The 22225-nt window shown below is 43.1% G+C and overlaps 1 protein-coding gene across 8 annotated transcripts in view; it reads right to left on the bottom strand.

Annotated features, from left to right (window-relative positions):
* Positions 1 to 69: 69 nt before the first annotated feature.
* TRIM55 (tripartite motif containing 55) overlaps positions 70 to 22225 on the bottom strand; it is a 38294-nt gene continuing 16138 nt past the window's right edge. The window contains exons 5-11 of one of the 8 annotated variants that reach the window (XR_012503194.1): positions 20217 to 20450; positions 19847 to 19869; positions 19619 to 19743; positions 18152 to 18417; positions 16523 to 16775; positions 8019 to 15029; positions 70 to 1103 (exon numbers count right to left, since the gene is read on the bottom strand). Coding sequence is in view for 6 of the 8 variants with exons in the window: in XM_074355018.1 (XP_074211119.1) it covers positions 998 to 1103; positions 15099 to 15186; positions 16523 to 16775; positions 18152 to 18417; positions 19619 to 19743; positions 19847 to 19869; positions 20217 to 20450 (1095 nt within the window). In the remaining 2 variants the exon portion in view is untranslated. Of the gene's footprint in view, positions 1104 to 8018; positions 15030 to 15098; positions 15187 to 16487; positions 16776 to 18151; positions 18418 to 19618; positions 19744 to 19846; positions 19870 to 20216; positions 20451 to 22225 lie in introns of all 8 variants that reach the window. The other 7 variants (XR_012503195.1, XM_010970651.3, XM_074355018.1 and 4 more) reach the window with 7 other exon arrangements.

The raw sequence follows: 22225 nt of genomic DNA, 5'->3' as shown, positions 1-22225 counted from the left end.
GGACCCTTTGAATTCGCTTGACTAACAGATTAATAAGATGATAGGAAACACAATAAATCATTGTAAGACTAAGTTGTTAAAAACAGTATTTATTTAAGAGTTCATACAGAGTAAAGTTATACTTATGTTTTGAAGAGCATTATGGTGGGACAAATAAAACATGGCTTAAATATATATGTACATGTATAATGTGTACTGTGTGTGAATATATATATATATATATTTAAATACATGCAGTTCCACAGTTCAGCAGATTGGTGCCAGGGTGGATACATGAGAAAGCAGACAGTTTCTATTGAAAAGTCTTTTTCCATTAAAGTGCCTGATATCTGTGTATCTAAAACCAAGATTAGAAAAATGTCAAAAAATGTCCTAGGCCTTTAGCCTTCTGGACTTTGTCCAAGTGTCACCAGAGTCAAAGAACATTTCTGGACATCCATCCAGCGACATCTATTATGGAAAAGAGGAAACCTCTGTGAAACATTTCATACCTTTGGTCAATGATTTATCTCTTGTCCATATATTGATAAATCGGTCACTTCTGAATTAACACTGAATTTCACTGCCCACCTGCATTGTTAAAGAGGAAAGAGAATACGAACTACTACGATGTCATAACAAAAGCTGGTGCCTGTTAGAGACGAGAGTGTAGTGCCCACTTTTTTCAACACTTGCCACTTGTTAGTGACGCATGCACACACGTACCACACCTACACACCCTTCAAAATGTTTCCCACACAATCAATGATTTGCGTAAGATCAGGTTTCTTTTTTTTCCAATCCTTTCTGCAACTATTTTCTCAAAGCATTGTTTTCCCTCAATGTGTTAGATAAGTCATCTGGAATTTAAGGGTATTTTTTGTAGAAATCCTGTTCAGAGGTCCCTTTCATCATCTGCGTGATTTTAGTTTCATGTAGGTTCCCTACTGCCTGCATACATCTCAGCCAGGCAGACAGAGGGGCAGCAGCTGGAATGAACATCATTCATTCAGGGAGTTCAACCAGGAAAAGGAGAAGACATGGCGAGCTGGCTCAGAATCAGCTCCACTCCCACTCCCTGAAGCCGCAGGCTGTCCCTGGAGAGGAGGGTCCTCAAAACCAGTCTGCAACAGAAGAAAATCTGTGTCAGAGGAAGAAGAGGCTAGTCCTTTTTGAATTGGCCCAGCCACTTTTCTACTGAGGAGAAAGGATAATAATAATTATATAGGACATAATTATTATTAGGGATGGAAAGCAAGCTCGGGTTATCTTGGCCATGGCCAAGAGCCATGAAAGGAATTCACACTCATGACCCCAAAAGGGGCAACAGTAACGCATGCAGTAGAGGAACGTTCTTGGGAAAGAGTCCAGGCTATTCTACTGTTCTTTTAAAGTCCACCTGGATATGATTTACTGAGGTGAAAGTCACATTAAAGCTAATCAAATCTGGGTTTAGAAAAGTCTACAAAATAAAATCCTAATTTAAATGACTTTGCTACACCACATGATGTATTATAATCACTCCACTGCTAAAATCAGAATTTCTATTAAGATGTGAAAAATACATATATATATATATATATATATATATGTAATTTTTGCACAAATGCAGGCATAGTTTGAGCAAATCATGAATAAAAGGACTTTTTTTTCCCTCTAGGCAATAAAATCTAATAACATCAACATCTCTAAAGGGATATCTTTTATAGATACCAGACAGATACAAGTTATGATTTTTGAAGTAACTGATCAAAATCTAAGCTCATAAGTGAAATGTATTTATGCTTTGAGTCTAAATAACAATAACTTCGTGGAATGAGAGACAGTCATAGACAAGTCTTGCTGAAATTCAATTTGCTGTATAAACTCAAACTCCTTACATTAAAGGTACCAGACAAACACAGTTCTTCCTAGGAGAACTGCCAAACACAGACTAACATATTCTGCTGACTTCACTGGCAAAGCTCCCCCCACCGGATTAGGATGCCACTGATGTCAAAGCAATGAGGTATGCACGTGCATTCAACCCAGAAAGCCCAGGCTGGTTTTATGAAGCCGCTATTCTAATGGACAACACCTGCCACAGGCAAAGAAGAACTTTGGTGAGTACGTCGTTCTGTTGCCACTCAAAACAGTTTCAAGTGAAAAATGAGGGCTTGTCCTGCACTTTACCAGATTTTACCCTAATTGGTATTTTGGGGTAATGCTTCAAGTTTAGTAAAATTATCCCAAGTTCTTATGGCTTTGGGATTATCCTTCCTTCTGCCATGTTTCTCCCTGATGGCAAATTAAGAAGGGTCATGGACTCATATTAGCCACAGTAGAGTAAAAAAGCATGTCACTTTCTATTAAGGAGTGGTTAAGACGTAAGTGTGACTGGGATTTTTTTTTAAAGGCTGTTATTAGATTCTGTTGGTATTAGGTGAGCTACCTCTTTGTCCTTGAAGTTGAGGTGGCATAAACATCCTGACAGAGCCCTGTGCCTATTTATGCACATCGAACTCTCCTTTCCTCCATCATAGTCACCTTAATCTCAAGAATCCTAAAAATAAATAAATAAATAAATAAAAAGCAAGTGATCTGGGCATATCATTAACATCTCAAGTACCTTTTTTCTAACTGTTCTGTATGGGTGAATAGTGAATTCTGCCTGTGGACCGTCAGGGTTCATTTTGAAGCTTCTTTTCCTTGAAGGCAATTTCTAATCTGGAGGACATTTCCCTGACAGTTGTTCCAAATATCTAAAGGGTTAAACTAGTTGGGTAAGGTATTTTCTACGGAGGAATAGGGTCTTTGTGACACTGCTGGTGGCTTACAAATCATTGGGACTGCTTTTGGAATCTGTATATATTTCTTTGTTTTTCTGTACTCGAGATTGAAGTCTATCTTCCATTTAAAATGTTTCAGCTGTTAATACCCGTAAGCCTTCAAAACTTGGTATGAAATAGTTTGGATTCGCCACTTTTATACCCCCATGTTTTCTGTCAGTTATTAGATTTTCCACTAAACAATATGAACCAATGCTACCTTTCAGGGAAGAAAGGCTGGTGCCAGAGTGGGACCAAGAGCAGAGAATATCCTGAGTGTCTGTAGGTGATAACACTGTCTCGTTGGTCTTGTGTATGTAAACGAGACCCCTCAATCATCTCAAAAAGGAAGTTTTGTGCAAAGAGGCTTAGCCTGGTTTTGGATCCCAGACCAACAATTTATTAGCTGTATGCCTCGGAAAAGTCACTTAACTTCTCTGAGCCGTAGTTTTCTCTTTTGTGAAACAGAGATGAAACCCTATCTCACAAGGTCGTTGTAAGGACTGAGTGAATAAAGTAATACACCGAAAGCACTTTGCACATGTCTCGCTTTTATTAAGTGCTTCATAAATGTCCATTTCTTTCCTTCCTTCCTTCCTTCCTTCCTTCCTTCCTTCCTTCCTTCCTTCCATCTCATATCAGTGAAGAGGTGCTTCTGCCAGGCAGAATCACTGGGGCCTATTTCTACAAGGAGGAACTGTATACAAGAGCCACAACCCCCAGTAAAGAAAGACGATTGTATTTGTGATGCTTATCTTTCCAGAACCGGACACCATTTGTATGTCTTAGTTCCTCTGGCATGTTATAACCATGGTTATCCATCACCCATTCCAGGGTGTCTCCAAGTAACCCAACTTTATATATGGCTGTCTCATAAAGGAAGAATGAGGTAAAGCTTTAGAAACCTTTCTATATGCACAGCCCATTAAATCATAAGCGGACGTTTTCCCTACAGCCTCCCTCAAGTGGAACTGTATATATGTTTTCCTTTGAATAGTTTTCCAAATGTTGGCTCGCCTTCATCACACGAAGTCCTGTTCCTTGGGAATAATAATGTCCGACGAAGCTGAATACAGGGCAGAGAATGAGAAGTACTGATCTCCTCTACCTGCTTATGAGCTTGTCCTGCATTCCAGTTTAGTCTGAGGTGTAGGAAAAGGTGAAGAGAGGACTGTTAGTCCCAGATTATTTCTAAATTTTACAGATTTTCCTCAGGTGACAAAACAAATGAACTAACTTACAACCATCATTTAATACTGCTCTAGCGGCACGGGGCTTCAGATAATTTGAGAAATATGAGTTTTAGACATAAAATAGAAACAGGAAATGGAACATGGAGGCAGAATTTTCCATATCAGTGGTGAGATCCAGTTCAGTTAAGATCCACAGAAGACCAGCAGAAGGGAGAAATAGACCTTTACTTAAAGAAAAGATGAACTTGACCAGGAATGCTGGGTATTCATGAGCCAAACTCACTCAGAAACACACAATCTTTTATTTTCCTTTGATTTCTTTCCTGTTACTATCAAATGTCCTTTGAAAGGGAAAACTTAATGTCAGATTTTGGCCCTAGGGTATCTTTTCCCTGCACAGAAGAGCAGGGTGATGAGAGGTGCTTCTACCCAGAGCTGAGTGATGTGCAGGCATCATCTTTGGCAAGCTGCATCATCTAGAACCATTTCTTGGTGCTGGGGGTTAAGGAGCATGTATTCTGCCCATGGCTTGTGGACATCTGTCTCTGTGTGCAGGACAGCTCCAGGTTACAGCCAGTGTTTGCTTGGCCTGAACTGTGTGGCTGCATGGTATTTTGAAAAAGACTTGAATTAGTTGCAAACATTAAAAAATCAGGAGCAAGGATGTGGAGAAACAGAAACTCTTGTGCACTGTTGGTGGGAATGTAAAATGTTATAAAATAGTATCGTGGTTCCTAAAAAAATTAAACATAGAATTACCATATGATCAGCAATTCTATTTTAGGAGTGTATACCCACAAAAATTGCAGGCAGGAACTCACACGGATATTTGCACACCCATGTTTACAACAGCACTGTTGACAAGACTAGGAGGTGAAAGCAATGCATGTGCCCATCAGTGGATGACTATAATGCAGTGTACACATGTAATGGAATATTACTCACTCTTAAACAGGAAGGAAATTTTGACACAGGCTACAATATGGATGAACCTTAAGGACACTAGGCTGAGCGAAATAAGCCAGTCACAAAAAGACAAATACAGTATGATTCCACTTACATGAGGTGTCTAGAGCTGTCAAATTCATAGAAACAGAAAGTAGAATGGTCGTTGCCAAGGGCTGGGGGGAGGGGCAATGGGAAGATGTTGTTTGGTGGGTGATGGGTATAGTTTCCGTTCTGCAAGATGAAAAAGTTCCAGAGATGGATGGCATAACAGTGGGAATTTACTTAATGCTTCTGAATTTACAAGTAGTTAAGATGGTCATTTTTATGTTAGGTATTTTTTACCACAATTAAAAAATTTTTTTAAATTGGGAGATTTCACATTAAAATCTGGATTTGCACGTCCTCTTGCCAAAGCAGAAACTGAGTAACCCAGAACCTGCCAAGCAGCGCTGTCCCTCTGGGCTGGGATGTGCCCCCCACCCTCCGCTGCTTTCCACAGTGCCCACCCCTCCCCTTGGCCTCCCCCACTTCAAGGCTGGTTTCCATGACCATTTATCACTGTGCTTGGACAGTTGCTATGCTCAGAGGAAAGAGGAAAACAAAGAATATCATGTATTTATGTTTCCATCAACATTTCCCCTCACCTGGCCTGCTTTTTCCTTAATGTCACCTTCTTGGTCTATAAAGGCACACAAGCTTGTTGCTCTTAATAAAAGGTTCATTTTTAGTAGGAAAGTGTCAAAGAAAAGAGAGTAAAATTCTCAACAGAGTCTGGCTTGATTTTTGTGCTTAATGTGATGAATTAAAAAAAAAAAAAGCCAATGTGCTTCTTGTGGTGAGATTCTTGACAAAGCGTGAAACTGCCTTCAGTGTTTAACTGAGGCCAGATGCGCCCCTGGGCGCTTAGCATCGGGGCTCTACCTGGGTGCAGTTTGGGAGGAAATTCTCTTGTTTTGGTGTTGGGGGTGATACCAGTAGCCTCTTTACCTCAATGCAGCTCGGCCCACTTAATTCACTGACTGAACAAAACTCAGCAGACGCTTCCCTGATACTCAACCCTGCATATGTCGGGGTAGCCACGTTTATGAGGGGAATTATTTTTTGCTGGCCTAAAATAAAAGCGTGAGCTCTGCCAGTAACCAGTGCCCTTGGGCTGCCTCCTCCCAGGGCCTCCTTAAGGTGCCAGCCTCAGCCCTTCCCCAAGTGATGATTCTCTACAACACCCATGATGCCCATCATTAAAATGTACCTGTCCTGCGTTCCCGTCCCTCAGGCTTCTCCAAGTGACAGACATTGATCTGAGAAGCTGAGTTGTCACTAAGACCTGAATGGATGATGATGGCTTAATGCACACCCCTGCCAGGTAGCACTTGACCTAGACGTGGCCATGCCTCACCCTGAGGGATGACTACTGTGGACACGTCAGCTACTATGCCAGGCACGGAAGGGGCTGCTGGGGGCAGTGTGGAAATTTGGGTCCAGGCCCCAACACTTGGGCCCCTCATTCCTCTGCTGCCACAAACGCCAATCCCAAATTCAACCTGACAGAAGGATCTGGTTACCCTTGCATGTTAAATGCCAGTCTTTCTAGGTCAATGCCAAAGAACCCCTGCCCATCTACAGTGAAATCCATTTGCCTTAAAGGAATGTGGACAGGAGGGGTGAGGCTGGACATGAGGTTGCTGAGTGGATAACCGCCAGCATCTATCCTGCACCTGCTAGGCTGCATCAGAGAGTCAAAGCCAGATGCTGGAAACAGGTGTGAGCTGGAATGCTGAGGCCATGTTCAGAATGTTTATTCGGAAAGACTAAACCCAAGCATTGGCCTGCCCCCGACATAGCATTCCGGAAGTCCAGGCCCTTGGAGAGCGTAAGCATTGTGGACTCCAGACTGAAAGAAAGTGTGCAGCCAAGAACCTAGGCCAGTCATCAATGCCTGAGAAGTAACTGGGCTGTGGTCTGGGACTCACAGCCAAGGGTCTAAGCCCTGGAAGTCGGCTGGGCAGGCTTATCACAGGCATTTCTTTCACAGGAATGCAGTCATTTCTGCTCAGAGCAGAGCACCCCGGTCCGTTAGGGCTGCAGCAGAGCTGTGAAAACCCAGTAGGCTTTCTGCGAATGCTTGAGGGGGAATAGAAGAGGTCCCCCCTCCCAATGAACACTGGAGGGTGAACTTTCACTAAAGAGCATTTTTCCCCCTTGGGGGAGCATACAGCTGCACACACAGAGGGATGGAGGGACGGATGAAGGGAGTTGATTCAGAGGCTTCGTTGCTATTATCTGCTTCCCTCTTGCTAAGGGAAGATCAGAAACCAGGCTTATGAAACAAGAAATTAAACTCACTTGCTTTTTCTTAACTTGGAGGAACATGTATGGTGTATTCTCTTTGGTCTGTTTCAAACAACAGTTTGGTCTGGGACTTGATGGGGTCAGGTGGGGAGCAGGAAGGAGAAATGAAAATGTATCATAGTTTTGGCAAAAACTTAGAGCTAACCTTCTTCTCAGGTGTGGACCCAACACTGTGTGTCCAGTACAGAGTGTGTGTGTTCTCAGCCTTTCTGAGGAGAATTAAATTACAAAATACTGCTAATTAGGTCATTAATTACTCACAGACAGGACTTCTTTACTTTGTGTTAGGTGAACAGGCCAACAGGTTTTTCTCAAGAGCCACGGGATGCCGATGGCATAGTAATAGTAACACCCAGTTTATGGATGAGAAAACCTGGGACAGTTGAGGAACTGGCTCAAAGTAACTCTGAGGATAAAGTACTGAGGGTTGTTAATAGTGACCACAAACCCAAAGAGAAAAAGGCAGCCAGTGCTGCTGAGCATATGAGACTCAGGGGATGGGCCAACTCCACCACCGGGAGTCAGAGAGAGGGAGGCCGGTTGGTCAGCAGCATGGGGTGCAGCTGAAAGCTAGGAGTGCTCTCATTTGCAATGGACAGTCACATCACTGCAAGCAGTGGAGGCCTAGAAACAACCTCTCTGTGCCAATGCTTCATGAGTGGCGAGTCCAAGCAGGGGAGCCCTTGGTCACACTGTTTTTGCTTCAGTCACATCAACCCAAGGAGAGTGGGGATTCACTCACTTTTCCTAGATGCAGGCGTGGCCTCCACTATCCTGCAGGCACATGCTCCTTGGTGGAGGACAAGGGGTCACTGGGCACCACTCTCCCAGCTGCTCTGAGATCTTGAGCAAGTCACTCATCCTCTATGATCTGCCACTAAAAAAATGGGGAAGTTTGACAAGGCCTACTGCCCAGGGCTGTTGTGAGGCTTAAATGAGAATCTTTATGAAAGACTCTGTACAGGATAAAGCGACATACACACATTAGTCACAGCCATGGCCACGTGGCACTGGGTGTCCAGATATATGAACACAATGGTGAATTAATTCTTTGCTTTGTTGGTTGTAGAGGGGAAAAGGCATTTTGTGGAAATCACTGAGATACATAAATAAAGGCAGGAAATAAAACCACAGGATGTACAACACTAATAAGCATCTTAGGTTAAATCAGAATAATAAACAACTTAAAAATACAGGAAGCAAAACTCAACTAGCTGTGTCATAACAGCTCCCCCAGAGAGATCTCCCCGGGCCTGTGTTACTGTTTTCATGGAATCGTAGAGCTGTAGGCACAGGTTGCCAGGAGAAATGGGGTCATTACACTGCTCACACACAATTCACACTACATCTCCTTGTTTAAAATGGATACATCCATTGTCGCTTCCTATTAAAGTGACTAAGGAAGCCATTTGATCCTGAGAAATACAGCCTACAGTTTTAGTATAGATTTTTTTTTTTCTGGCCTTTCTAGAAAAGCCCCCAAATTGACAACTATTAGGTTGTCACTTTCCTAGCAGGAAAAAAAGCCCAGCAAGAGAAAATTGCATTTGTTGGATACAATTGAAAAAGCATTAACAATATGATAGTCTTATCAAAAACTTACTTCTTTTTAAAAAACTTTACTCTCTTCCAAATTTTTTTCCATGTAAAAATGCCTGCATTTCATTATCAGAACCTCTTGTAACTTCTAGGACTATTAAGTCCTGGACAACGTTATGCAGTAAATGCAAGCCAGTCCTGAGTGCTGATCAGTTTTCTATTTTTACCAAGTGAAATTCCGTCACAGTCAGGGAGCCTGGCTTATCAGCGATTCGATTCATAAGCTTGAATCTCCTAATTTGTAAAACACAAGCAGTTGCTCTCAGTAGGGATTTCTGTTTGAAAATAATTTGACACCCAGAATCCCTCAATTAAATTTAGAGAACATAGTTAAATTTTCATTCATTTCAGTTTGTTTTGGAAAATTAAATAGATCATTTCAAAGAACACAGGACCTATAGTCACACTCATGGGAAATCATATTCTTGGTTTCTTGCTTTTTTTTTTTTTTTTTAAACGTTCTGTGATACCTTGTGAAATTAATCTCGCTCAGAAAAGAAGTTTTCCAGGCCTATAGTCTCAGGCACCTCTCACCTCTTGGTCCCTGGTGGCAGCTGGAGTTGCTATTTGCCCTGGAAATCAGAGTGAATGATTTGGTCTCAAAGGTCATTTGCATGAAAATTATTTTATCTTTTTGAGTGTGACACTTTGTGGGGACCCAGGGCTGAGAAATTTGATAAGGTCTCGGGTCTGGGGACACATATATTAGTTTCTGAGAGTCTAGGAAATAAACCCTGGGCTTCATGAAAAGAAAAGAGTCTTGGCCAGCGCCATGTACCTTTCTTTCCTCCCTCCCTTCCTTCCGACCTTCTTTCTCTTCCTCCTCCTTTCCTTCCTAGATACCTTCTTTATCTTCTTTCCTTCCTTCTTTCTTCTAAGAAATGTTTATTTTCCCCTGGGAGCACCTTTATAACCTCACAGGACAACATTTATAGAGCCTGGGTTGGGGACTAAGATGGCCACAGGCTGATTTTGCTTGGAGACACTTTTCACGCTGGACTTGACTTCCACTCACCCCTTCTGCTATTTTAGAGTAAAGAGCTCAAAGGTGTGGGTAACCCACCTTGTACCTGACATTGTGTCTCTGAGCTTATGGTATATTCAGTAGGGAGGATCTGGGAACACTCAGGACAGGAGGAGGGACCATCTGCACCTTCTTGTCAATACTTGAGTTGGAAACCTTGGACCTTCTCAGCCAAGAGGACAAACCCGGTGCTGGAAGTCCCTGGCCCATGACTGGGTGGCCTCTGCAGTTCTGTGGAAACTGGTGTAGACAGGACAAGGAGTGAACAGGACCTAGGCATGTCATTAAAATGTACAGAGATATCAGCTCATAAAGCAATTTACATCTAAACTAAAAATACGGCCCCACAGATGGGTGAAAACTAACCATCAGACTGTAAAGTTCAGCCGCTACTTAAAAGCATCAGGCAGGGCAGCCATCCCGGCCCCTGCTGTGCTTGGCCCTGAGCGTGGTTGTGGGAGGAAGGGGAGACAGGTTTGCTGGATTTAGGCCGTGAGGTCTTCTCAGTGGTGGCCAGCCACCTGGAAGGCCGTAAGGACTGTCAGCATCTTCCTCCTCCAGGCTCTTCCTGTCTGCCCTCTAACTTATCTATCCTACCTTAAAAAATAGTGTATGTGAATGAGGACCCTTCCTATATCCATTTAAGCAGGGGGATACACACAAAAAAGTTATCTTTAATGCTTATCTTGGGATAAATTCTTCAAGAAAGTGCAACAGTGCTAAATATGAGTGCACCTAAGAGTTTCAAAATACATGAGACAAAACTGATAGAACTACAAGGACACACAGACAAATCCACAATTACCATCGGAGATCTCAAAACTCCTCTCTCAGCAACTGGTAGAACAAGGAAACAGGAAATCAGTGAGGATGGAGTGTGCTTGAACCGCACCCTCTGACCTGGTGGGCATCCTAGAGCACGCCACCCATCAACAGAAAATACAAGCTTTCCAGTTGCACATGGAACAGTTACCAAGGTAGCTCGTATTTGGGGCCGTATTAACAAATGTTAATACATGGAAAAGGATTGGAATCATGTAAAGAATATTCTCTCTCCACAACAGAATCAAGCCAGGAGTCAAACAGAAAGAGATCTGAAAAATCTCCACACAATGAAATACTACGTGGGGAATAAAAAGAATTGCGCTCCTGATACATGCGACCAAATAGATGTATTTTGTCCTAAGAGCGTTACGCGAAGAGAAAAAAGCCAGTCACAGAAAAGTCCATGTTGCGTGTTTTCATTTTAAGACTTTCTAGAACTGGCAAGACGATAATGACAAGAAACAGCAGCTGGGATGCGGGAAGGAGGTTCCCTGCAAAGGCACATGAGGAAGCTCTGTGAGTGATGGAAATACTCAAGTTTAACTGGGGTAGTGGCTATACAGTGCTACATATTTGTCAAAACTTTTTGAACCTTACAATTAAAATAGGTGAAATTTGAAACTCAGCATACCTTTCATCTCTTCATTCATCTAATATTCTGTGACTACCTGTACTGTGTTCATGCTAAATCTCTGCTCTGCTGGGCAATAAAGTCTCTAAGTACTGTTAGGTGGACTTCAGACAGGGATTTTCCGTGGTTTATGACATCTAAAGGGGTAATAACAGCTGTGTAAATATTTAGCTGAATGGGTCTGTAGGAGGAGACTTGGAAGTAGTTTGGGAAATAAGAATTCATGTAGGAGCTTCAAGGAAGAAACACATTTTGAGAAATCAATGGATTATCTATTTCACCGAGAATCTATTGTTATTATTGTTGCCCAGATTTGTGTCCATAACCCTCCCAATGAAAACATCCTGGAACAACTGATAAAAATCTTCGTGCTCGATTTTTCACTCTCTAATGTTGTATAAATAGATGAACCTGGATAGATGACCTGAGGCTCAAAGAATTAAATGCCCAGGGTCAGATGCAGAAGCAGCAGGAGGACAGGAACCTGAGTCCTTTCTCCTAATGTCAGTGTTCTTTTCTGTGCCCCAGGCCTTACAGAGTTTCTCCCCAACTTGTTTGTCCATTTTTAGGCTTGAAGAATGGAATGTGAAAAGTGAATATTCTATTCTTGCAGCTACAAAGAGCTATGATAATGGTAAGAGCTTTGAGGGTCTCTTACAACTACTACTTAGTGCTCTGGTGAAACATATGAACTGTGGTTCTCTATGGAGGCAGAAATGGCAGAGATTTTAATGTTGACAACCTTGTCTCCAAAGCAATTGGCTCTCTGCAGGGTGTGTGTGTGTATGTGCGTGTGCGTGTGCATGTGTGTATTGGGGGCAGGTACAGGTAGGGCTGGGGTCCTCTGACCTTGAAGCAGCTGCCATGGTCTAGCTTAGGTGTTGGCCAGCTGCCAAGTTAATCTACCCAATAGAGAGACATTTCTCTGGAAATCTCTGTTCCTTGAACAGCTCTCATCAAATGGTTTGGATAAATTCTTCCACCCAAGTCCACTAAGCTTGACTAGAAAGGAAGGAAGAGGAAGAGGGAGGGGCTTTCATTGTTGCCAATCTCACTTCTGGAAAAAAAATCTAATTGCCACACGTACTCCCAATAAAATACCCAGTTGTCCATGGGGATGGCGGGTGGGGGTATTCCCTGTGTTAACACTCGAGTGTAATTTGCAGGTAAGCAGTGTAGGCAGAGAAGGCAGCAGACAGAAGCAGATTGGACCAGGAGATCACCCAGGAGAGGAGGCTCACAGAGATGGCTTTCCAAGGGCAGCCAACCTGTCTCAGAATGTCTTCCCCATCTCATTATCACCCTGTTTTCTGAGGTTGACTAGAGAGTGGTGTAATTTTTTAAAAAAATAAATTTTAAAATTAACACATGAAATAAATCAAATGTTATTTCCACCAAACTCTCCTTTTTTGAGCGTACAGCAGGCATAGTCTAGAGGAGGGGGAACTTAGGGGGGTTTTGCAGCTAAAGACCAGTTCAGGTGCAGGGGGTTTGCACAGGGCAATGTAGGGCAAAATTTAAACCTTGTTGAGAAATTAGTTTCCCTTTGAGAACGAAGGTGGGGAAGGCAACAATGTGCCTCTGATCTAACAAAAAGCAGAATCCCAGTTCCCCACTAGTGCAGAGAGCTGACATCTGGTTTTTTGCCACGGCCAGTTTCTAACTCTGCCTGTGTAATTAGGTGAAGAGAGAAGGTACGTGATATAGGAGAGATTATATGGCATCAGAATTCACAGGCAGGTTTCACTGTGTGAATGGCCATGAGGAAAGCTCCCCGAAATATTTGCCCTCTTGAAAGGCTTGCAGTTCCGCTGACAGGGCTGACGTTGAGTTTATGGATTCCCACGTGAGCCCGAGATGCTTCTGAAATTCTAAGGGAACCTCATGTCCTGACGTGGGACCATACGGTAGAGAGAGGTGAGACCACCAGTGAATCAGGGAGAACTTTTGTATCACACCCTAAATGTTCGGGGCAAGACTAATCATGAAGTGTGAAGTTCTAACAAGCTAACTGTGCTTTGGACAAATATTAATCTAGTGAGTTGGCTTCTCAGGTAGTAAAGGTGAGTCAGGCCCACAAAACTCTCCTGGAGGCAGGGAATCTGATACTGGGTGAGGTCTCCATGGATCTGTCCATCTGCCCTTCCAGGCAGGCATCAGAGTGGTCTCCATCTTGAGACCAGGTTTCCTTCTCTATATGAAAGGCCTTTTCTCAAACCCCAAGAACTACACGAGCAAGGTTCTTTGCAATACTGAATGTCAGTTCGCCCTCGCCACCCCACCCCACTTGCTTCCCCCTCCCCAGACGGGCATGTGAGCATTCACATCCAAAACGTGGGCTCGGTGGACGGCAGACAAGAAGCACGACTCTCCCCGCTGCAGCCTCAGAGGAGCATTACAAGGATATATGGCAACAAAGCCCCAAACCCGAACTCTCAGAAGATAAACTGAACTCTTCAGACAATTATTCAGATCCACAGTTATTCAGGATATTCTGATAAAGCATGGAGTTTTCTCTCTCCCCATTTGCCCCACTGAGTCCATGGCCAGTAATTCCTCCACTGCTTTTCACCACAGATAATGACAAGAGGAGGGGTCATGGACCTGAGTGGACTCTAAGGACACTCAGAACATTCTAGGGTACACAGGTTTCCGGCTGCCTATTAGACACTGGGGCAGGTCCTACTCACACACAGTTACAGACATGACAGCAGCCCATGGAGAGCCTCCTGCCATTGCTAAGCTGACAGCTAATGAGGCAGAAAGGAGTTCTGATGGGAGCTTCCAGAAGAGTCAATGTCAACCCAGGGAAAAGTCAGTGATCCAGAAATAGCCGAACCCTTTCAGCGCCCGTCACCCTGGGTGATTCCGAGCTCCAGGCACAGGGAGCTGGGTCTCAGGTCCAGCAGGGACACTTATTCCAAAGTCCATGGGGTTTGAATCTTTAAGTATGATTCATTAAACTGATAATACTCAAAAGGCTATTAAAGGAGTAAGATGTCAGTCCCTAAGCAAATCTCCTAACAGTCATCAAGAAAAGGCTTGCTGGCTTTGTGGCTTGACTTTGGGTCTGAGTCTTTATGGCCAGGAGATGAGCGTTGGTTTTCCGGCTCTCTCCTCATTCAGGTCTCACCTGGCTGAAGCGCCCCTGAGGTTGCCGCACACAGGGCACCTTTCTCTCCGGGCTCCCCTCTCCCAGGAGAGATGCTGTAGGGTCTGAGGATTCAAAGGAAACTAGAAGTCACCAGCCCAGCTGCCCGCCAGTGCAGGAACTGCCTACGTGTCCTCCACAGGGGTCACCTGGCTCCCTCCTGGGCCCCTCCCTGCTGAAGCAGGTGCAGTGCTGCTACTGAATCGATGGGAACCCTGCCTATTGCTGAAAGAGTCCTTTGCTGGTCCTGCCTCCGCTTTAAGAGCAGTGACTCCTCACCGCATTAGGGACACCTTTTGAAACTGGCCTCCCTTAGTGGCTAGAAGGGAGGGTCCACTCCCACTTGATTACTGAATAATTGCCCACTGAGTCTCTGCTCTGAGTCAGGGTTCCCCTCCATGCAGGATCAGATGATGGAGCATTTCTCCTTGGGAAGGTGCCTGGAGGCCATAAGTATTGTCTAGGAACTTGGTGCTTTTAAGATGGCTGAGCCTCAGAGTTGGGGAGAAATTCACCTCTGGGCCTGCAGAAGAGGAACATGATGGAAGAGCTGCATGAGATGTTAGTCAAGGGTAAAGAAAATATGTCCTACCCATTAGAGCAAAAACCAAGCACTGAATCTGACGCCAGATGTAGTGAAGGATAAGAAAAGCCACGAGTGCTAGGCAGATTGCTAACTCCTGCGAGAAAACAAGAAGAAAGCTTCACTGATATTATCACAAATCATATTTTTCAACATCATTTGGGTGGATTTTTCATTTTCGTTTGAAGCTTGTCTTATGAGGTACTGCACTACTGTTTTCAGAAAACAGCTCCCCTGACTCACCTTCCACTAAATATATAAGGAATCCCATGAACTTTCTAGAAATAGTGCCTCTCAATTTCCTAGAAAACTTTCTACTCTGTTTTTTTAACCTAAAAACAACCTCTAAAGTTTTCCTCACACCAAACACTTTTTTTGTCCTTTTTCATCTGTGAAAATAAATATATGGCCCAAAACATGTTCATCTTTAAATTTTCCAAAAATCATTTCCATGTATTACCTCATGGAAATTTAGGTTCACTTGAGCAGATACAGTCAAGATAGTAAGTGATTTTATGATTTTTGAAATAATGCTGTTCGTGGCTCATAATCACCTGATGACCCAGGAGCACAGAACTCAAGACTATTTCTTTGACAGCCCCACGTCTGGGCAACACAAACACCCATACGTCATTTAAGAATACTCATGGGTATGGACAGCCATGAACATTCTTCCTTGTGAAGAAATTATAGAAGATTTCTTCTATGGAGTCTTTGAGCCATGCAAACATCTAACCCAGTGTTAGGAAGAAGACGCGGACTCCAAACTTGCATTATAAAAAGAAAAAAGAAAAGCACAGGTATTAAATGACCCTTTAAAAAAAATGCAGTGGAGGAAAACCTGCGCTTTTCTGCTCCCAGGAGCACATGCTTAGGAAGCACTGGTTTAATTACATCAAGACTTTGTCCAGCCGTCGCAGGCACACTCCCAGAATCCATAAATCAGAGGTTATTGTCCTGAGCGGACATAGAACTCCATTCAAATGTGTTCCTTAGGGGATGTTGGCAAAAGCAGGTGATTAGTCTTTGGAAGCCCAAGGGGGACACAGAAAAGACCAAGCAAGGGCAAGTGGCCTTTGCAGAGGGGAACCAGGGCCACCAGCCAGTCACTGCAGACAAAGCTTCAACTGCATGCGAAGGGCCAGCTTGCAGCCCTGCCCTGGGAAGCCAGGTGTGAGGTCGCCACGCCACACAGGGCAGAGTGAAGTCAAATTTGTGTTTCTTTTGTTTTATGCACGGCTTAAAAAACAAGCCAACATTGGGAGATGAGTTATTTCTATTTATCCCAAGGCCCCAGGTTCTGTCTGCCCCTTGGGAAGCCCTTCCTTCTCGGGGTCATTCCAGCGGGACCCTGGGCAGCACAGGGAAGCATTCAGACACCAGAGCATCAACACTAACCTGAGAAGTAGCTGCAGGTGAACTAGTTTCCTTACCACTCACTGCTGCCCTCTCACTGGCTGCGGCTTCTGCCACTTCTGCCTTCTGCACATTCGAGTCCTCAGAACCTGCAGGCCCTACGTGCCCCAGACCTTCGCTCCCTGGGGTGGAAGATGGGTTGCTGGTGGCTTTCCGGGTTTGGCCTTTATACCAGCTAGGGTAAAGCAAGGGATCCGCAGTGTCCGTTGCTGCAGGGACTGGAGTTTCAGACTCTGTGGTCTGCTGAGAGCCAGTGGGCACAACCTCCCCCTTAACAGGACAGATAAATCCAAAAGTTAAAAAAAAAAAAAAAAAAGAAGAAGAAGAAGAAGGAAAAAAAAAAAAGCAGTCGATTTTAGTTCCCTTTGGGTTTGAAAACTGATAGCTCCCTGTGCAGTGCCTGATTTAGTGTGTGTCTCAGTTCACCCCACCCTCCACAAGCACTAAGGGCAGGAACGCAGACAGCGCCCCACTGTCTTGGCATCTGCACATGCCCCCTCCTCTTTGCTGGGCTTGTCTTGCAGTAAATGGTAGCCTGGGTAGGCAGGCAGCAGAAGCTGAAAATCAAGGTTGCTTATAAAATATCAGATGTGGGAGAAAGGGCAAACTATTGACCAGCATTAATTTTTGGACATTACATATGGGCCCACAAAACCTCTTTTCTAAAACTCCAAATTGATCTGATTGATCAAACCCAACTCTCATTTAGTTACCAGACCTCTTTCAATTTCAGTGCAATTGGGATACTCAGAACTGCAAGATTCTAGGAACTATAAATAGTATTTTAGCCTGGTTTCCTATGGAGACAGAGCATAAGATATAATTCTATCTCTAAGATCCCCCTCTGAGGTTTTGTTTGTATAAATAATTCCAATCCACTTTGAAACCAGGGGTCCTTTTTTTGTAATAAGTCTTCATTGCCTACAAACTCAACAGGTTGGGTGGGACCTATCTCCTGAAGGTGTCATGCAGTCAGTACAGAGGCTTGAAAACTGGACAGTGACATCTTAGAAATGTAAAATCAGCCAATCAGGCACAGTATCTAGGATAAGTAAATTTCCTAAGAAATTTTTTAAAAAGAATTCTGTCAACACATCATCTCATCAAACGACAGACACATAGAAAACCAGGTTTCATTTGTTTGCCCACTAGAAAAAAGACAGTTGTATTTCAGGGTAAGCAACAGGGACATAACCTAGCATGGTTTCTCTATTTAGTTTCTTTATTATCTACAGAAAATTCTAAGTTCTGAAAGTATAATTATTTTTATTTCTCAACCTGTGGCCTCTGTCTGTATTCAGAGCATAGCCAATCCTCATGATACCAGCTGTCTATGAACTAACATATTAAACACACACACACACACATACATAATTTCCAAAGGTTGCCTCAGACTGTGAGGGTGTCACTGGTGGGAAAATTGTGTTAAACTAAGTCATATCAACCAGTTGTAACAGCAAATAACCTGCTGGATTACCTGGAGGACTTTTCTCCCTGACATTGTGATTGCCCTGAAACCGTCTGTCTTCCACAAACAAATACCTGGCACAGAGTTTTCCTTTCTCTGAGACAGAATAAATTGCTCAGGCTTTTCAGCAAGGAGGCACGCCTGTGTGTCCTATAAGAAGAAACTCAGGACCGGTTACCTGTGTCACCGGAGCATCCGCAGCTGGTGGCTGGGCTGGAGGTGACACTGGAGAGGGGGCTGGAGGTGACTCTGGAGAGGAAGCCGGAGGTGCCTCTGGGGCAGCCTGGAGCTCGGAAGCCCGTGGAGAGGGCTCCGAGCCTTTCTCCGGACTTTCGTCTTCTCCCGATGACTCTGTTCGAACATTTTCCACCTCTTCCACTTCTGTTACCTCTTCTCCTTCTCCCTCTCCTTCTTCTCCTTCTTCGTCTTCATCATCTTCATCTTCTGGCAGGGGAATGCATTTTTCATATTGTTATAATTACGGCTGCAGCCATGAAAAGCATTAATGGCCAGTATTTATAGCTCAGATTCAGGTCAGGGCTAGAGAAATCCTCTCCATCAGACAATTGACAGTGGCCCAAGTATGCCATGTGGGGACTTGCGCTTCTAGTTGAATGTGGACAGGACAACTGTGAACATGGTCCCAACCATCACCATCCTCCTCACCCCCTCCCCCATACAAAGTGCCATCCTCACTACCACGGAGCCCCATCCACCTGACCCTGTCCCTGAGCCTGTTCCTAGTTTTAGCATAATCTGTCACATCTGCAAGTTCCCAGAGGGATGGGATTTTCACTCATTCATCTCTGTCAGATTAAATGGAAATGCAGCTCTCTTCCAGAAAACACACAAAACCCTTGTCATGTCTAAATTCTCATCTCCTTTGTCCAGTGAATGCTGACTTTTGCTACACTTAATGCCATGACCTTTTCCCTAACCCATTGTTCTTAATATTTCCTTGGGCTACATTAAGTAATTTTTAAAAAAGGATCCATCTTGAAGATTTGCTTCTGAAGTTCCATCTGTGGACATTGATACAAGTTCATGGCATTATAGTGGTCTTCTCTTTTCAACTATTTCATCAGCATACATTTCCAAGAGTGTGATTTCTGGGCCAAATGTGTTTATAGAGATGTGTTTATATCTCATGGAGTGTATCTGATCACATAGCCTCAGTTTTATTTCCAGGTTGTGACTTATTCTATGATTCATTACTACTCTTGCCCTCTAAAGTTTAAGTGAGAGTGCTACAATATCTAATCCAAATGTCGTCTATGTTTTATTTTTATCTCATCCTTAACCTTGCACCCGATGACACTTTGTATCATTGTGGCTAACACCTTGTGTCTGGTTGAAGTTGAGATATCATCACCACCACCATGGACTATTAAGTATTTGACTACCCAGAGTTAAATGCCCAATAATAGAATTATAATAAGCACTGTGATATGCAAAGCTAAATAAACAATGTCAACAAAGTATATGATTCTGTCATGAAACAGAGCTTCACATTGGATTATGATCCTTGTAAAGATGTCTACATTCATTCTGGAAGTGAGCCTGAATCCCCCTTTCCTCCCACTGAACCCTTCTGCTGCTTTCACACACGTGCAGTTTTGGCCAAATGGTCACAAGAATAACAAACCTCTGTAAAAATCAATTTCACGTATTACTTTTTCTTCTCTATTGAGGTTGACTGTGAAGTGGTTCATGTTCTCATAACCATGTTCTATTTTCTCCATCTGAAATGCCTTCGATGCTTCAGATATTCTGCAACAAAGACAAGTTGCCACTTTCTGTCACTGTGTAAAGTTTGATAGCCTTGGGTAAAAATGAAAAGTATACTTTTTTTCATAACATGAAAATTACTTACTTTTGTAACAGGGTTTTGGCATTCTGTGAAAGCAAACAAAAGACAAGCCTAGTTAAATTCTTTTCACAAAGATGGTGTTGAGATTTAATTCTTTCCTTTGCTGACTCTGGAAATCTCATAGCTTAATTGCCAAACGCCGTAAATAACTGCTGTTTTATACAAGAACCCTCTTATATGTAAGCAATGCCGTGGACCCTTAAATCTATGCTTATGAAATAGTTTAAACAGATGGAGAATATAAGCACATACATTTTAGTTAGTAAGATAGATCAAAATGAGATGAACAGAAAATAATGAAAACGTGATGACCACTACTTCTCCAGCACGCACCTTCTTGGTTTGTTTCTTCTGGGGCCAAACGGATACTTACCTGCAGAAACACTGCCATTTCCGGCTCATCCATAAACTGTATTCCCGACTCAACCAACTTCGATACGTTCTCCAAATGATCAGAATACTTTTTGATGAGAGCACGGACATGTCCTAGCTTCTCCTCTTGGGTTCGGGTGATGACTTGGGTCATTTCATTCTTCCTCTCCTCCAAGATGCCATACAGGTAATCAAACTTCTCACAAAGCTCCTGTTTCTGTTTTCTGCAGCATTCCTGTTAGTTGGGTTAGCTAATGTTAGAAAGTGTCTGAAAGAGTGTCTGTCTGGAGAAAGCACCTGGACATGTCGGAAGAAAAGAAAATTTACTTACGTAGGATATTTTTTTATTTTCCCTTAAGCTGTCCTTTAGGTATAGGTACCCACTGGGTTGACACTTTGAAAATCCTGTTTCTATCATTTTTGATACTTAGACCATCCCCAATTAATCAAATTAGCTAAATGGATGGATGATTCTTCAATCTTCTGCTCTTTATATATATGGAAAATTTCATAGAAATTAGGACAGATTTGGTTTTAAATTTTATCTTGGTTACATAGCTTTTAGTTTTATATTTTGCTTTAGAATGAGTGTATGTGTATATACGGAAAAAACCATGGTGCTTCCTGGTTGGTCCCCTTCAGCCTCTCTCTGCTCCATCTGTGTTGCTCTTGTCCCAGTTTCAGTCCTCCCATATAGATTCTGAAGGTTTCCAATGGCTTCTGCATCTGGGATCCCTCCCTTCAAGTCAACTCACACACTGCAGCCAAATTCGTCTTCCTGGAGTACTGTGTTTTTCCTCTGTTATGACTCCCATTGCCCAAAGAATAACATTTCAACTTTATAAGTAGCTTTCCAGCCTGTCCATGACCTGGTTCCAGCTTTTCTTCATAGTTTTCTACTATTCTCCGTCACGTACCCTGTGTCCAGCAAAAATGAACCGCTTACTTTCTTTGCTCATGCGCTCTCCTTTATTTAAAATGTTTTTCCCAAATTCGCAGTTGCAAACTTTAAGTAATCTTAAAAGTCACTGCTGAAATGCCACTTCTTCCATAAAGAATCTCTATGACTGAATGGCATCTTTTAGTCCTCTGAGATCCTGTAATGGTTACTCTTTATGGCATATACCTGTAACCACCAGGTCCTCCATTTATCCCATACTGCCCAGGAGAGGGAAACACTGGATCTGGCCTTTGCTTCCTGGAGAGAAAGATTGCATGGGAAGCCAAGCTCGTGCATTTGTACTGTGTGGCTGAAGCATCTCCAGTACCATCCGGCTCCCTTTACTCTGAGTCCATGTTTAAAGCATAGTTAACTTTCTGGTTGGCCTGCTCATTGGCCTTTTGGTTTTCCAAGTTCTAGGAAGCTTGGTGTGCATATAGGCCAATCCATGTTTTTCATATACTCTCTGTGGTAAAGCAACACATGAGGTGGAAGGGTGGGCACCCTTCAGTCTCATTGGCTACAAGATATTCAAAGTGCTGTGAGTCAGCGAACAACAAACACTTCAGTTTATCAGCTTGCCCTCTGAGCTAATTAGGGAACAGGTGTATATGCTTAAAAAAAAAGAAAAAGAAAAAAGTAACACTCTCAGAGGCCACCTCTCTACGGAGAGTGATCTACGGAGAGTGATTATGCTGAATGTCAGTACCTGCTGTACCTTTGTAAATGTGGACCTGAAATGCTTTCAACAGTCTTTCCAGCACCCTAAAAACAGAATGGAGAGATGTGGACTTCTGCATTATCTGCATCCTTTAAAGCACACTTTAAAGGATGATTATCAGTACCTGCAAAAGTATGATAGCAGCCCAGTTCATCTCTTCTCCACAGAAACATCCTCACCTCAAAGATTTCTCCTCGCTTTTATCATATGCTTTTTCATTTATTTGAGTAAAAAGTCATGTATCTTTAAGCCCAATTCCAGGTTGTTTACCTCCCCCCACTTCTCTGGATACTAATTGAATCAAGAGATACTTTTTGAACTTTCAAGGTTACATTTTCAAACGTTGTCC

The sequence above is a fragment of the Camelus bactrianus genome, chromosome 29 (assembly GCF_048773025.1).
Source record: "Camelus bactrianus isolate YW-2024 breed Bactrian camel chromosome 29, ASM4877302v1, whole genome shotgun sequence".
In the NCBI taxonomy this organism is placed as follows: Eukaryota; Metazoa; Chordata; class Mammalia; order Artiodactyla; family Camelidae; genus Camelus; species Camelus bactrianus.
This window is presented reverse-complemented; position numbering and strand designations above follow the sequence as displayed.